Source organism: Mauremys reevesii, linkage group 21, assembly GCF_016161935.1.
Source record: "Mauremys reevesii isolate NIE-2019 linkage group 21, ASM1616193v1, whole genome shotgun sequence".
In the NCBI taxonomy this organism is placed as follows: Eukaryota; Metazoa; Chordata; order Testudines; family Geoemydidae; genus Mauremys; species Mauremys reevesii.
In genome coordinates this window covers 5872257-5888412 of record NC_052643.1, presented here as the reverse complement: position 1 = coordinate 5888412, position 16156 = coordinate 5872257, and the positions used below count along the sequence as shown (strand labels likewise).

The 16156-nt window shown below is 40.1% G+C and overlaps 1 protein-coding gene across 3 annotated transcripts in view; it reads left to right on the top strand.

Annotated features, from left to right (window-relative positions):
- Positions 1-16156, top strand: part of CAPZB (capping actin protein of muscle Z-line subunit beta) — a 107061-nt gene that overhangs the window by 27751 nt on the left and 63154 nt on the right. For all 3 annotated transcript variants that reach the window (XM_039508698.1, XM_039508696.1, XM_039508697.1), the window contains exon 2: positions 2114-2203. In XM_039508698.1, coding sequence (XP_039364632.1) covers positions 2114-2203 — 90 coding nt within the window. The remainder of the gene's footprint in view (positions 1-2113; positions 2204-16156) is intronic.

The window sequence follows — 16156 nt, the reverse complement described above, 5'->3', positions numbered from 1 at the left end:
TACTTGTTGGCACCTTTAGAGACTAACAAATTTATTTGAGCATAAGCTTTCATGGGCTACATAAATAGTCAAGACGCTCTTTGAAAATGGGAACTCAGAGGGTTTGGGGAAAGCATTAGAGAGAACTAAAACTAAGAGCGATGTAAGTGACACTGGAAATTATTGGTAAAAATGAAGAACCAGCCTATTCTACAGTTCAGTGGAATTATGACCTGCTGAACCAAACTATGAGCAAAAGTGGTGTTGCGATTACCTCTGATGCCACTGGATATAGCTTGTACAATGCTGCAACTTCTACTGATGGGTGCCTACTAATAAGAAGTGTATCTTTGAGGATATGGTAGGAACAAGGTACAGCTGGTAAACCTACTGTTGCAGAAATGTTCTGAAATAAAGGGCACACTTGAGTGTGGCTGCAGATAAATTATTAATCAAATTAATATTTGGCATTAGTTAAATACAGGAATTGGATAAATTGGAAGGGTCATTTTAATGATGTGGTATTTGGTCGCTTTTGCATTGCACGAGAAAGGGATGATACTAACCACTTAAAAAAAAAATTGGAAGTTGCTCGTTTCTTGTAATGAATTGTGCCTCCACTTACACTAAAGAGTAAACACTTCACAGTACAGTATGTGTTTTCATGATTAATCTCCAAGGGAGGGCAGAGGGGAAACACTACAGAGAGAGCTCTGATTTCCGTAACTTGTAGATCTAAGAATCCAATCCTAAACCCTATGCTTGGCTTGCATTTCAATCTAGTACAAATGATGAAATGCTGATCCTACTTGAGGCCTAATTTAGGCCATTGGTTTTCTATGTAACTGATGTGTAAGGTGCAATAAACACAACTAGATAATATGGAGAAAATCATTGATTAACTGTAGAAGATGGACGTTCTGAGAACAAGAGATGTGTTTTTGTGCTGCTGCCTGAAAAAGAATGCCTGCTTGCATCTAGTGTCATTCTGCCCTTATATAAGGAGCAGCCTATGTATTTCTTGTTTGTATTTTTTATTTAGATATTTTGTGCATTCACAGTTTAAAAATGTATATTATGGTGTTACCCAATAAGTCACACAAAGAGTGTTGGAACACACAAGGCTAACACATCTACTGAAGGAGAGCCACAACCCTGTCAGGGCAGTTAAATTGCAGACCCAACAACAGGAGGTGGGCCTCAAAGTATGCATGTGTATCTGGACTGATGAAGAACCCCTATGTTTTCATTAGTGAAAGGTGGTAATGAAGGGCTCTAACAGGGCTTTAATCCATTACCTCAAAATGCAGAGGTGTCCTAGTATGTATGTTCTTAATTTGTGCAATGTCTTCTGTATTATCATGCACAGGGGTCAGGGCAAGGCCGATTTATTTCCACAGATCACTTCCATATATATGATCTGGGCAACTTTTAGGCTGTTTGGCCTATTTTGACTTAGAATAATATCAAGCAGGCCTTCTTATCTTTTCTGCTTCACCTTCTTGGTCAGTTTTGGTACATTCATGTCTTAAAAGAGTAAAAGAACTGGTGTACTAGATGTATTGATGGAGCCCTGATAAGTGTCTGCTACACTTGGATCGGAAGCTGTTAGTGAATGGTGGTCAGCTGCGGTTAGCGCGAAGCTTGAACTTATCCCTGATAGGCATTTTAAGCCCTAGCCTAATGTGGTGGCTGAAGTCTTGTTAACTTGCAGTAGCATTAGCTGCCACTTGGAGAAAACCCACGATTAAAAGATCTGAACAGGAAATATCAAAAATAGGCTGGTTTGCATCCTCTTTTTTTTTTTATGCCATATTCAATAATGCAGAAGTAAGTTCTTATACTGTGGGGAACTCATGCAGTGTAATATGAATTAAGTTAGTTGTCCGGTATAGCCAGAGGTTACTAAAGTCCATTTTTTGTGTGTGTGTGTGTGTATGTCATTAAAAAGTGACACACTTTGAAACTGGAGCCAAAGCCTCTAGCCATATGTAGAACAGTATTGTGATGCAAAACAATTAAAGTGCTTCTCTTTTTTTGTTTAGCTGTGATGCATTGTCTGCATTCATAGTCTGAACAAACTCTCTGCTTTTCTGCACTAGTTTGCAAGTGACGAATTTTCTTCTTTCCCCAGAGTGACCAGCAGCTGGATTGTGCCTTGGATTTAATGAGGCGTCTGCCTCCCCAGCAGATAGAGAAAAACCTCAGTGACCTGATTGATTTGGTAAGTGGCATTAATGGGTTAAAACACTACAGAGCATCAGTAGGTGGGGCAGGAGAGATGTGGTTTATTATGTCACCATTCGGAAGTGTGGTGGCTTTGTTTGTAGTTCCTTCTCTGCAATCAACTGAATGTATGGCTTTGGCAGTGCATAAGAGGTAGGTCCCAGACCTTGTTGGGAAAGCCACTTCTCGCTCTCTCAGGCCAGTTGGCTTTCCTTAATTTCTTATCGGAAGTGGGTGTTCCTCCTTGAAATTTTTTTTTATCATTAGAGAACTTTCTGAAGGGGGCACTAGTTGTGTGCATGCATGTTTAATTCTGGGTGAGTAGGCATTAGCAACACAGAATGCAGGGTCATCACAATTTTAAAGACCATATTCAACCATGTAGCTTCTTTGCTATAGTTCATCAAAACTTCATATGATACACTTCCCATCACTACTTACCAGGATATTTGTATAATGAAGGCAGTCTGAGTAGCATACGTGCTAGTCCCAAAAGTGTGTTGTGTCACACTGCAAATTGTGGCCTCTTCTGTAGTTAGAGCAGTGATTCTCAAACTTGGGTACTGGTGAATCCTTTCACACAGCCTCTGAGTGTGAGCGCCCGCCCCCTCCCCCCCCGATAAATTAAAAAGACAATTTTTATATTAAATGCTATTATAAATGCTGGAGGCAAAGTGGAGTTTGGGGGTGGAGGCTGACAGCTTGTGCCCCCCATGTAATAACCTCATGACCTGAGGAGTGTCAACCCCCAATTTGAGAACCCCTGAGTTAGTGTTGTCAGGTATTCAAATGCCAGTGAATTAATTGGATTACTGTAGGCTGGGTATTCATCATATGTTGCTGTGAGGACCCCAGTTTTAAACTTCAGAAGAGCATCCCATTCTTTAGGTGGTTTATTTCTGCTGCTGACAAATGCATGCTCAAATGGCTTGAGGGTGAATGTGAGTACTTAGTGGGAATATTCTTCTAACAAACTTGCATGAGTGTTGGGAAGCTTAACTTTTCTAGAGAGAGACTTTAGATCTACTTATGTGTTAGAAATGCAAGTTGTTGATGTGCTGGTATGGTGCATGCTCCAAGGGAATTGCTATAACACTAGTATATGAAGACTTGGAAACATGGGATTTCTGAAGAGTATCAAATACTTCAAATGGAAAATGACTCCACACCATGTGGTCTGCAATCCAGTGAATGTTTTAAAACTCGTTTAAACTTTGTGAAAGTGGTCAGGTTTCCCTTCTTCCCCCAAAGTATGTTTCACTTTCCTGGTGAATTACTGTGGATGGAAACACATTCCTTGTGGGGGTGGAAGAAAACATAATTAATCCCTCCCAGACTGTACAGGTACTTGTCCGGTCACTTTCTTTTATCTTGGACTCTACTAGTAGAGTCTCTACTAGTACAGTCCTTTGTACTTGAAGTAGTAAATCTTCCTGAAAATTCTGGATTTGTGCCCCTCACACACAATCTCATTTGTGGAAAAAGAAATAGATTCAGATTCCCAGAATATGGGTGTATTTCACACATCCTATTTTACTATGATAGCTGGCAAAACGGATTGTACTTTCTTGAAACATGTAGAACAATCCAAAGATGTTTTCTTTGAGTTTGATATTTTGACCTAGGCTTGCTTGTACTGCAGGCTTTGGGGGGCAGGGCTGTGTAACTCTTGAGACAGCATCTTGCAGACCAAGGCCATGTTACTATAATATAACATTCAGGTTAAGAGGGGGCACTTAACATAATCTGTTGGCAAGAAGAGTCCAATCTGAGTACATGTTGACACTGGCACACTTTGAGCCCTGCACGAAGGAGTTCACGTCTCAAAGCTAACATTTCTGCAGATAGTCACAACTTAACTTAAGCCAGTGTTTCTTGCTTTAAAAATCAAGTGTCTGAGCTGCTTCTCATGTCTGACAGAATAGTTGCTGCTTAAGGTCAGTTGAACCTATTACTTATGTTTGGAGGGCTGCTCGTATGTAGCTGGACAGGTCTGTTATAAAGTATTATCATGACTGGCCCCCAGGTCCTCTTGGATAAGGTCGTATGTCACAGGAACTGTTCAGATTTGTAGTGTCTAAGCAAGTCTTGTAAGTTAGTGCAATTGTATGTGTTCGGGAACTAGGGGTGGTGCAGAAAGGGAAAAGCCCTTGCGACTTGACCAGGATTTTTGATATTTGATCTGGTATGTTTTCAGCATATTCCTCCTTCAGCAACTGGAGGTGCCCTCCGGAAATAGAAGCTGCAAGAGGGGCTGCAAGCTGTTGAAATGTATATGCTGATCTGGCTTAGACCGAGAACTAGATTGCGGGTCGAGATTGGTCACAGACTAGCTGTGTGCACGACTAGCAAATTCAAGGCTATTTTTAAATATTAAATCTGTCCGAACTGATCACCATCCTAGCCATTATCAGTTTTCTGTTTCCTACCATGAAGCCAATAGTAGGTTTTAATGTGGGCAAGGGTGTTTACTCTAACAGGCTAAATGGAAGAAGGTTCTTGTGGGAGAAACAACTCAGCAGATGAAGGCTGACCCAGATAGGAGAACAGAAAGGAAAAGGTAGGAGTGCAATGTGAAAAGTTCAATGGGACTCATGTAGTGTAAATTGTTCAGAATAGCTGTAGTTGAGGCTGCAGAAGTTGGAAAGAAGTTGTGGGTTTAGGGCCTAGACAAGTGATCACATAATGTGGATGTGAAAGTAAAGGACAGATCTTGAAATGCTGGAAGAAGAAATGGCAAGATCTGGATGGACCTAGATGTGAACTGCCAGGTTGTGGACCTGAGCTATTAAGAGGTGATATTGGGGAGGAAGAGAGAAGACTCTCTTTGGAAGGGAAGTTTAGTAGCTCAGTTTTGATCCAGTTGATGGCAAAGGTTCTTGAGCCAGCTGTCAGACATGGAATGGGATGGAAGGGAATAGCTCAAGAATAGAAATGCTGACTTCAGAGTCATTGGGATTAAAATGGAGGATACAGTCATTTAGTGATGGAGACACCATGGACTGATCCCTGTAGGATCCTCACCAAAAGTGGAAGAGCAGAGGAAGACCCATCAAATGAGAACAGAAGAACTGAAGATTGGAGACCCAGAAGATGGAGTGTTGCCAGCCACATCTAGACACCAAGATTTTAAGAGGAGATGGTATATTGATTGGTATCAAACTGTAGGGAGATACAGGAGAAGGCCCTGTGTACCTTTTTTGTGCCCCAGAGGTACCTAGAGTTGAGGTTCCTCGCTACCACCTGCGCTTACTGTGAGGGAGTCTTGTCTGCCTGCTGCGGATCACCTCCTCCACTCCACTAGCCTGTGACAATGCAAGCATGCAGGCTTCACTCTGTATAAGTTAGTGATAGGCACATACCAACCCGCAAGTCTTCCAAGTGTCCCTCTGGAGTGCCTAGCCTCTGTTTCACTGAACTATGTTCTTCTACTCCCAAAGGAATAGTACACACAAGTTATACAAGATTCAATTCAGGATCACCACTCCACATAACGTATGACATCTAAATGTATTTGTTTTTAAAAAAAACCAAAAAAAAACCAAAACCACATTCTACCAATTGTTTCCAATATTCTTTCTTACTATCGGTTACCTATAAAACAATCATAATATGCTTTGTAGAACCTAAAGTTAACTCTAAGACATTCCCCTGTTTCCTACAGGATAGTTTACCCCAAATACTTTGTCAGCACTTTCAGCCAGCATGGCTGAGATCCCCCTTTCCTAAGATCAAGCCCGCTGCAGCTTGTTTTCTCAGACTGAAGGATGCCAAGGCATCTCTCTGCATCCCTGATGTAGGATCTGGGAGAAGGAGGGGGTTCTCAGGTCCCTCAGGGAGGACACCCCCAGCCAACCCTAAAATCCCAATCCCAGGGCCCAGTCCAGCCCCTCCTTAAAAAACCTCTAAGGAAGAGGAAAACAACCCCTCCCTACCACCTCCATTCCACCCCCTCACCCCTACCAACCCTTTTAGAAAAAAACTCCTAAAACCAACCCCCTAAACCCCAACCCTTCCCCTTTTGTCACCTACTCCTCTACTCCTCTATCTCTCACATTTCTCAGTCTTTCTCCATCCTCTCACCCCCCCCCTTTCTCTCACTTTTCATCCATCTCCAAATCCTCTTCTTCTCTCTCCACAGCTCTCTCATTCTTCTCCTCAATCTCTCTCCTCTGTTCCCTCTCCTCCTCTCTCTCTATTTGTCTCCCTCCCTCTGCTCTCTCTCCCTCTTATCCTTATCTCTCTTGTGGTGGTGGTCCCTGGACTGGGTTCTCCAGTACAAACAGTACTCAGTAGAGAAAGAGGGAATGATCAAGCTCCTGATCTGCTGAAAAATGGGAATGCCCCCAACCTAAAATGCCTGCCCAAATTTCCCCTGCAACAACAACACACTGTACACTCATATTCAGTCCAGCTTTTTGTCCCTAGGTCCCCCAGCTTTTTCTTTCTGCAGAACTGCTGCGGTCCCTTAGTCCCCCTGCCTGCAGTGCATTCTTTCTCCCCTCCTCAATGCAGGACTCTGCACTTGTCTTTTTTGAACCTCATCATTTCTTTTTTTCTCCTATTCTAATTTTTCTTCTCCCTCTGTATCCTATCCCTACCCCCCCAGCGTATCAACCACTCTCCCCAGTTCCTCCCTCATCTGCAACATTGCTAGGTGCAGTCCACCCATCCACTCCACCATCCTGAAGAAGAGTGAGAAGATGAAAAACCCCAGCACCCACCGACACTTGACACCACCCCTCCAGCGGCCACAAACCATGATACCCCCACCACCTAGACACCACACCTGCCCGACCATCCAGCCAGTTTCGACCATACCATCCATTCATCCATCCACTCCCCCTCCATTCACCTTGCCCATAGAATACTGTGGGCTGACTCACAAAAAGGACTGAAAAGTCCAGAAATAGCACATCCCATCCTTTCTCCTCATCTCATCCACAGCATCTCTCTATCTATCCATATAGTATCAGGTCAGAGGTTAGGGCACCATTTGAACTTGCCTGATCTGTGCTGACTGTTCCTGATCCCTTTTCCCTTTTGATTTTTTCCTTTTTGAGGACCTGTTTTGATTTTTTTCAGGGACTGAGGTTGACTGGACTGAGACTGACTGTGACCCTGTTTCCCTTCCTTTTTTTTTTCCTTTTTCAAGATTTTTTTTTTTTAGCTTTTTTTTCCCTCTTTTCTCGCCATGATTTTTCAATGATTTGGCCAATGGCTCTCTGCAATCTCATCGCCAAACTTCTTTAGCTCTCTCTCGCATGCAGTCCGCCCCCCATGGCAGTGCTTGCAGCTTTTCTAAATAGTCCCTTTTCTTTTCTTCTTCTTTCTCTTTTCACCACTTCCTCCTCTTCACATGCTGTGCTGCAGAGTGCAGCTGCTCTGGAGCTGACTGTGTCTGAGAAGAGAGAAAAAAAAAAAGCATACACTACACTAGCTTTCTCCATCCTCTCCACTACTCCTCCTCCCTCCATTCAGCAAGGGGCCACCACTCTTGACTTTCTTTTTCTTCTTGCTAACATACTGAGAGAACTTCTTCTGTTACTCCTAACATCTCCTAGCTGCCAGCACTCCCAAGTGTGATTTGGCCTTTTAACCCTCCTCTGCATGCTGAGCAACTTTTTTTACTCTCCCTCTGGTTATTTGTCCAATCTTCACTTCTTGTAAGCTTTTTTTTTTGTGTTTAAGAGCAAGGATTTCACTGTTGTTAAAAGCTGGTCACCTGCCATATTTACTTTTCTTCCTACACATCGGGATGGTTTGTTCCTGCAACCTCAAGGGGATAACAGACCTCTGATCTTCACCTGAAAACAGCTACCCTATCGTAGCCGCCTCCTTTTTAATTTCCTTTTGAAGTGTCCAAAAGCTCTTCATTAGCATTTGATTCAGTATCCTAACACTTCTGTTGGAAGATACACAATGATCCACCAGGAAGCTAAACATTGTCCACATCCTGTCTGGAGAAATTTGTCTTGGGAAACACTACCTATGAGTGACCTGCCTTTAACTACAGGGCTTAGGGAACATAACTTTCAGCATATATCTCCTTGCATATTTTCCATGCATCTTGCAACGATTATGGTGACCATTGTGACATGTGCTTTCAGTAGAGACCTTACATGATCCCCTTTGGTGAATCCAGGTGATCCCTATGCCCCTATGAACCTCCTGCCTTCCGTCTGCCAGTAGGCATCAAAAGGTTCTTGGGTCAAAAGTAAAGATCCTTAAAATCAAACTAAGTTCTTAAGCAGCGTTTTTCTTTGCCTATCTGTAAGTTTCAGTTATTCATGGAATTTTTTTTGTCATTTTATGTGTGTACAGTGAAATTGACATTAACCAGTACTTACAGATAAAAATCTAAACCTTTCAAGTCTTGCTGTAAGATTTTAAGAGCAGTTTCAGCAGAGAAGGTTCTTGTGACCGCCAAGACACTGCTTTCCAGAAGTTTCCTAAAGCTAATGCTGAAATGTACTGAATCAAAACTCAAGCACTGTCTTATTAATAAAGATAAAGTAATTCTTGATCTTGCTGCTGCCTCAGACTCAGTATGTTGAATCTAAAGTATAATTGTGTGTTCAGTCTCATTTTAATCTCACAATGAGTAACAGGTCACTAATAGCTGGTAAATTCAGGAAAAAATAGACTACGCCCTCACATAAAGTTTCCTGAACCTGTGGAATTCAGTCACATTAATTCACTCGTATAGCATGGCTGGCTTTAAAAAAGACTGGATAAATTTCCTGGTGGTAGTTAAATAAGCTAAGATCAAGGTAATCAAATTGTGTGTCAGGATGTAAGCTATTTATTGCAGGGGTCAGGAGGAATTTTTTTCCCCTGTCCACTCGCAGGTATAGCCCTTTGTAATTGGCTGGATTTGCATCACCTGGGTTTTTGGTCATCTCCTGAAGTCTCTTGTCCCTGCTGGAGGCCAAAGGTAGGATATAGACTCATTGGTCTCAATGATCTGACTGCTTTAAATCTTGCTTCTTGTGAAGCTTTGAAGAATAAACAGTTATTAAAACTTGAGCCAGTACAAGAAATATCCAGAACAAGTTGTCTAGGAAACTCCATGGGAAGTCTTGATTTAAATAATTGGTGTGAGTCTCTTAATAGCACTGAAAATTGTTGGTTACCTCTAAATGTTTGAATTGCTTTTTGGAAGGTGCTTATTAGTGCTCTACATGCTTTCCATCAGCAACACTCTCTATGGGCTTCTTGTTCATACTGAAAAAGTAATATGAAACAGACTAGTTTGGACCATTCCTGTTTAGAATACGAGCTCATGTGATGTGATATTCCCCCACTAGTGATAGTGCGGTCTCTGCTGGACACTAAACATGAAGCTGTCTCTGAAATTCATTAGAACACCTCCCCGTCAGGCTAGCAGTGTCAGAGATTGCCATAGGGTAAGGGTTCAGCAGAGTGTCACTTGGTCACCACTCCAAAAGCCAGAGGTCTGCACTGAAAGTGGATAAAAATCAGTTGAGTATCAGAGGGGTAGCCGTGTTAGTCTGGATCCGTAAAAAGCAACAATGAGTCCTGTGGCACCTTAAAGACTAACAGACGTATTGGAGCATATGGGTGAATACCCACTTTGTCAGACACATGTAATGGAAATTTCATTACATGTGTCTGACGAAGTGGGTATTCACCCATATGCTCCAATACGTCTGTTAGTCTTTAAGGTGCCACAGGACTCATTGTTGCTTTTTAAAAATCAGTTAGAAAATACTTTTTTAAAGGACTATTTAATACCTATATTCTTAAATAATCCTCTTTACATTTTATTTGAAATTATGACACTTAAGACCGTAGTTTATTATGTACTAATTTAAATAGGCGGCATCATTGTACCTTCAAATTTTAATGAGTTAAAAGATGCTGTTTAGATACTGAATTGAAGGAAAACATCTTTAACTTTTGAGATCTGGTCAAGTTCTATAATTCAGTAAATGGTTGTGACCTCTAATTTCTATTTTAATTCTTTACAGTGGAGTGCTGGTATTTACATTTTTCCTAATGTAATTACTTTCAGTTTTTCTTCAGAAAAGATTTTGCCTTAAATACTGTTTTTCAGTTTAGTTAGTAGGTGCAGAGTATTTTCTCTTGACTAGTTAATTCAAATTTCAGAAACTGAATAGGAATTGGAAAAGCAGGAAAGCTTGTTTTTCCTCTTCCAATCTATCAATAAAAGCCAGGTGGGAGAGGATGAGTGCCTTTGAAGTCAAGGGACTGAAACATCAATTCACTAACTACAGTTAGTGCTTCCTTAGTTTAATCATTTTAAAATGCAAAACACATTTTGATGGTTTTTAATGTGTCCAATATATTTAAGGTAATTTTTATTTAATAAACAAAGTGCTATTTGTGCATTTTTAATTGAATTTCAGTTTCCACCCCAATGTGGCCTGCCACTAATCACCAGTGTAAAAACAAAACTCCTCTTCCTCCTCCCTCCCCCCGACTTTTCTAACATAAGAAAAAATGTAGAAATGGATTATCTGAATAAATGTATGTTGACTTATATAATTGCTTAAATATAGATAGCGTTGCCTCCTGGCTAGCAAAAAGCACCAAACTTAGTGGCAAGGCAATATTTAGTTGCTAATCAAGATGCTTTAATGGTTATACCAACCAATTTGAATCTTTCTTTAGGAAGATGGATTTTAAGTACAAATGCAAAACAAAATTAAAATTTATTTTTAAATCAAGGTTTCCTGCTTGGTGAATTTAACTCTCAGATTTTAATCCTCCCGCTACCCTTGCCTGCACTTAACTTGCATTTATTTCCATATATTTACATTAATTTTGTCCATTTGTACTCCCATGATGCACTTTAATACCAAAATATGCTTCTCCCCAGAAGTGTGGGATTAACAGTGCTACTCATTTCAAAATCATGTCAGGACCCCTCAAAATTGAGACTGTTAGTCTCAATTTATGGTGAGGGGGTGGGTTATTTTTGCTGCTTTAGATCCTTTAGAGTGCATGTCTTCAACTTTTTCACTGTAACGTTGTAGGGATAGGAACTTCATTTAGTTTTAAATGAAAGCTCAGATTCTCACTCACATGACTCCATGAGTTGGAGCTTTTTAAAAAAAAGTTAAGCTTATGATTAAATGGAAAGAGATGCTGCTGCTGACATGTAATATTATAGCTGTCTCCTTCTGTTTCCATCCTTTTTCTGTCATCTTTCCTATGTTCCCTGCTAAAACCACTTCTGTCCTTCCTGTTCCTACCCAAACTTCTTTTCTGGCCTTTCTTCAGCTCTTTTCCAGTTATCCCAGGTTACTCACAATCTGGAGAGCTCTTCTTTTCCCTCTTCAAGGTTCTGACAATAAAGGGGCTGTGCTCCCCTTTAGCCCAGCTGATACTTATTACTTAGTTCTATTAGCAACTCTTAGGCACCTGCCTGAACAGCCAAGTCACTTCCAGTCTATTTGCCATGGACTGTATGCTTGTATTAATTGTGGATCTCTATCTCTTTTTAGGACTCTCATACTGAAGCAAACTTGCAAAGCATTGTGCAAACACAAAGCATTTACTATGTTTTTGAAATTGATATTGCATTTTCAAAAAGCTTGCTCACAGCCCACCTTCTCCTGTGATGCCTATGAAAAATTTTCAAAAGGGCCTAAATGATTTGTTGTCCCAAGGCATTCTGAAAAATTTACCCATGATCCTGTGTGCCATCTTGCAGTTGGATTTTGTACAGATCAGTGTCATAGCCAAGATACTGCTAACAATATTACAAAACTAAACAGAAGAGAAGGGTCTTACATGCATGCAAAAGTTTCAGTAACCAATGTGGCAAAACCTGACATCTGTAGGTTTAGGCTTTGTCTAACTGTTCAGAAATACACCAGTATTGAATTCCCTCATTTCAAATTCTGTCACCTTGACAGAGAGAATCTGTATGCTACTCATTAAGTATATTAAAAAAAAATTCAACAACTCATTGCCAACATGAGCTTGCATAGCCCCTCAAAACTAACTGTATATTACTGCCATCAAGTGTTGTGTTGACTGGGGAAAAGGGTCAGACTTGAACACGAAATAATAAGGTAGGAAGAAGAGTGAAACTTCTTTGGGTCACTGGCCCTCATCAGACCAAATGCTTTTCATTCATTAGCAAAACTGTTTATGGTTTGCCCTTTTGCCACATCTGTTGTTGCTTTCTCCCACTGCAGAGACTACAATTAGAGTTCATTAAAGACCGTGTCAATCATGAGACTCAAGAAGTCCTGCCTGAAAGAAGCTGTGTATGGTGCTGGTAATGCGCCTTGGCATGGAACACTCTGCTTAGCATTTAATTAGTAATTGTTTGTAAACAGACTACTCGCAGGCTGTCAGAATGCACAAGATAACTTTAAAATCACTTTGAAAAAAGACTTTAGGGTAGGAAGCTGCTACTTTTTAAGGATCATTAGCTTAAATTAGAACAGTTTTTTCAAGCAGGCTTAAGCAGGAAGTTAGTGTAACTGAAGCCTTGAAATGTGTACCTGACAGCAATCCATGGGGTATGTTGGTGTTATATTTGTCATTAAACTGTTCAGTGTCACACTTAAACTGAAATGGGATGATGATGGACCAAGTGGGACGACCTGAAAACATTAATACAATTCTTATAACAGTATCTGCAATGTATTTACTTTAACTCATAACCTATATTGCCTCAATTCTTTATTCCCGTAGGTTGGTGTTTTTGTTGTTTGTGAGAAAATAACTTGTGCTGTCAACAATTCTTTTCACCTCAATAATAATAATAATAATAATTAGTAAATCCTTAAAGCAGGCATGCCTCTACTTTCTTCCCTCACACCAAATTGGCAGGCAGATTTCTCTAGAAAGGAAAGTAGTAAATGAAACACCTTCTGGATGATAGTTGATTTGTAGCATGAGTATGGTGGATCAAATTATTTGACCTAAAACAGGGTGTTAGATTTGGGTGGGGAAGGGGAAAGAAGCTGGTGGTCTTCATGCTTGGTACAGTTTTAGAGTAGCTGGATGGTTATCTTAACATGCTCAGAGTAATAGCTAAAAATATGACAGGGAAGCCTTATGAGGCCTGTTTAAAAGTTGATGATGCCCACTGAAATTAAAAGGAGCAGTTGTCACCTTATGAAAAACTATTTCTGAATTATTGTGCTTATGGCAGGAGAACATTTTATGGATACAAACTTGTTTTAAAGTTTCTGTCCTTGCAGGCTATCTGCAGGAGCTTAGTTTCTGCAGACTGCTCATCAGAAGAGTGCTGACATGGTATACTACCTAGTACAGAGTTAATGTACTCTTCCCATAAGGAGGGAAACATGATAAAAGGAAAAATGCAGATCAAGAAGCCGCTTAAATGCTTCATGTATGTTCCAAGATATTTAAAAATGAAGTGTGTTCTGGAATAGCTTAAGCAATTCTAGTGTTTACGATGAATGAGTGGCTACTTCCATTCTTCAGATCTTGGGTGAACGTGCTCTTAAGGACCCAGGTTATAATTGCAGTGTAAAAATAGGAATCTGATGGAAATGAGGTGCCCCTCTTTAGTCTGGGAGGATTGTTTTTTGACTCGGGTACTTCAGCTCTGTAGATCTTCCAGTCTCTACCAGTTTAAAAGACATCAGAAATGGGTATTAACCTTGATTGCCCCCTTAGCACTGTTACTAGGTTATCCCTGCTTGCTTTAGTGGGGTGACTGACTAGACTTTTGTGGGCTTGCTTTGTCAGGAAGCTAGAGCATTAACCTTCACTACTTCTCAGTATGCTGTCTAATCAGGCTTTCCACTAGTGCCCCCGTGCCTGAAGGATTTTCCTGTTAAATACTTAATCTGGATGTTAACCTGGCTGGATTCTTTACTCTAAGTTGTACATATATAGACTGAGGAAATTTGGATCCAGGGAAACAAGGATACTACTTGCCCTGTAAAATAGAGGATTTTAATTAAAAGCAATACACTTCTTGGCTGCAGTGGACAAGCAGATTGGCCAAGGGAATTAGTTTTGCTAATGATGCATGAACAGTGTTCACGGTGCTTCTACCACAAATCTTTTTATTCTTTTCAGGGGTTTACCTCTTAGCAAGTCTCCTAGTAGACTGAAAGCAGTTTCTGTACAGAGTACTCAGGTAGTATCCAAGAAGGTGGTTTGAAGTCAGAACACTGGCAAATGTTTGGGCTTGTATTCAACTTTAATGTAAGCCTTTCTCCAACCATGAGTGATTCTTTCAGTTTCCAGATTGTCCTTGCCAAATACAAATCAAACAATTGTTGTCGTATTTATGTTGGAACTCTCTGCACCACACATGAAGGTTTTATGGATGCCTAAAGTCTCAATAAAACACATTATGGATAGTCACTTGAGATTTTTCATTTACGCTGCAAGGTGGATAAGAATTTGAAAAATAGCCTGGACAGAACACTACTTATTAAGTCTATGGACAACTGATAAGATTAATTTGCCCTAGAGCTATTAAAATTTAACTCACTAAATTAGTGCACATGATCCAGGGTTCAGTTATTTTGAATTAAATCCTATTTTTTTTCTTTTTAGGTCTATATGGATGACTTGCTTAAAATAACTTAAGTGGTGATTTCTTCTATATATGAAAAATTGAGTTCTGACATTGGTCTGTGAAACTTCAAATTGTACACTGCAGAAGTAGTACATTTAATGGCAGTGTTGTGGGGTTGTTTCCCCAGATCCTATCTTACATAGATGTAAAAAATAATATTGTAATTCCTCTTAAAAGAATACTTTTTAGATCCCTTTCAATCAAATAGAATTCTCCAAAATTGTTTTCTTTGTGAGATGACTAGTTTGTTCTGAGCCCGAAAACGAAAAGCTTGTCCGTGCAAGAAGTTTTTGCAGCTTTCAATGTCAACATAGCTAATGGGGATGCAGCAAAGATGGCTGTGACTGGTGTCACTTATTTCAGTTCCCATGCCAGTATAAGCACACTTACACCAGTGTAACTATACCTATTCTAGGGCTCTTGCTAGCATCTCTGTCAGCGCAAAAAAGCCTTTTCCTGATTCTTAAATTTTACCAGAAGAACAGTATAGACCAACCCTAACTCTCTTGGAAAGATGGTTTTCCAAAAATTTCTTCCAGCTATTAATAATCCAGACAGAAGAAAACTTGCTGCTAGCTGTTAAGTTGTTGCAGAGTGAACCAATTTAAGTTAAACTCAAATTTAGTCATGAATATTATTTGGCTCAACACCACTTACCTGGGATGCGCTTGAAGCAGCTTATCTAAACTTAATTGAACTTCAAAACACCTCTCAGCAATAAAGGGGTTTTAAAATCCACTTAATAGGTGGACTGAGTCACAAATTAAAATTGAGAGAGAGTGCACCAAGATAGCCGCTGGAAAGACAGTCTTGTGCTTTAGCCTCTATACTCTCTCCTGTCACTGGCATACATCATCTTTTTAAAGATGTTCAGCCCTGATCTGCTAAATACTTGAAAACAGAACAGTAAATGTGCACAACACGAGTTCCTTTTGTCTTCATAAAGCTAGTCAAAGGTACAATGCTCCATCTTCACAAGTGCACTTTTTATTTTATTTTATTTTGACTTTTTGGCCAGATGCACAGAAATATACGTGAATTCTAGGAGGAGTTTGAATAGTTCTGAAATTCACGTTACAGGAGAAGAGTGAAGAATTTTTAATTTTGGGTAGGACTTGCATAAACTAGGAAAGCAAATTAAAAGGTACTAACGACACAAGAAAAATGCAGAAAAAGAAGCAAGCACTTACCCTAAAATATCTTTTCATGAGCATTAATATAGACTTGCCAACAGTATGTATCAAAAAGTGTAGAATATCAGTCAGCTACTTAATTGGGCGTTTCTCTGGTCTATCTGGTCTAAAGGTTTGGAAATAGATGTACTTTTAAAACTCTTCCAATAGCCTCATCCCAGGAAAGCTCTAAAAAGGTCCCTTTTAGTAG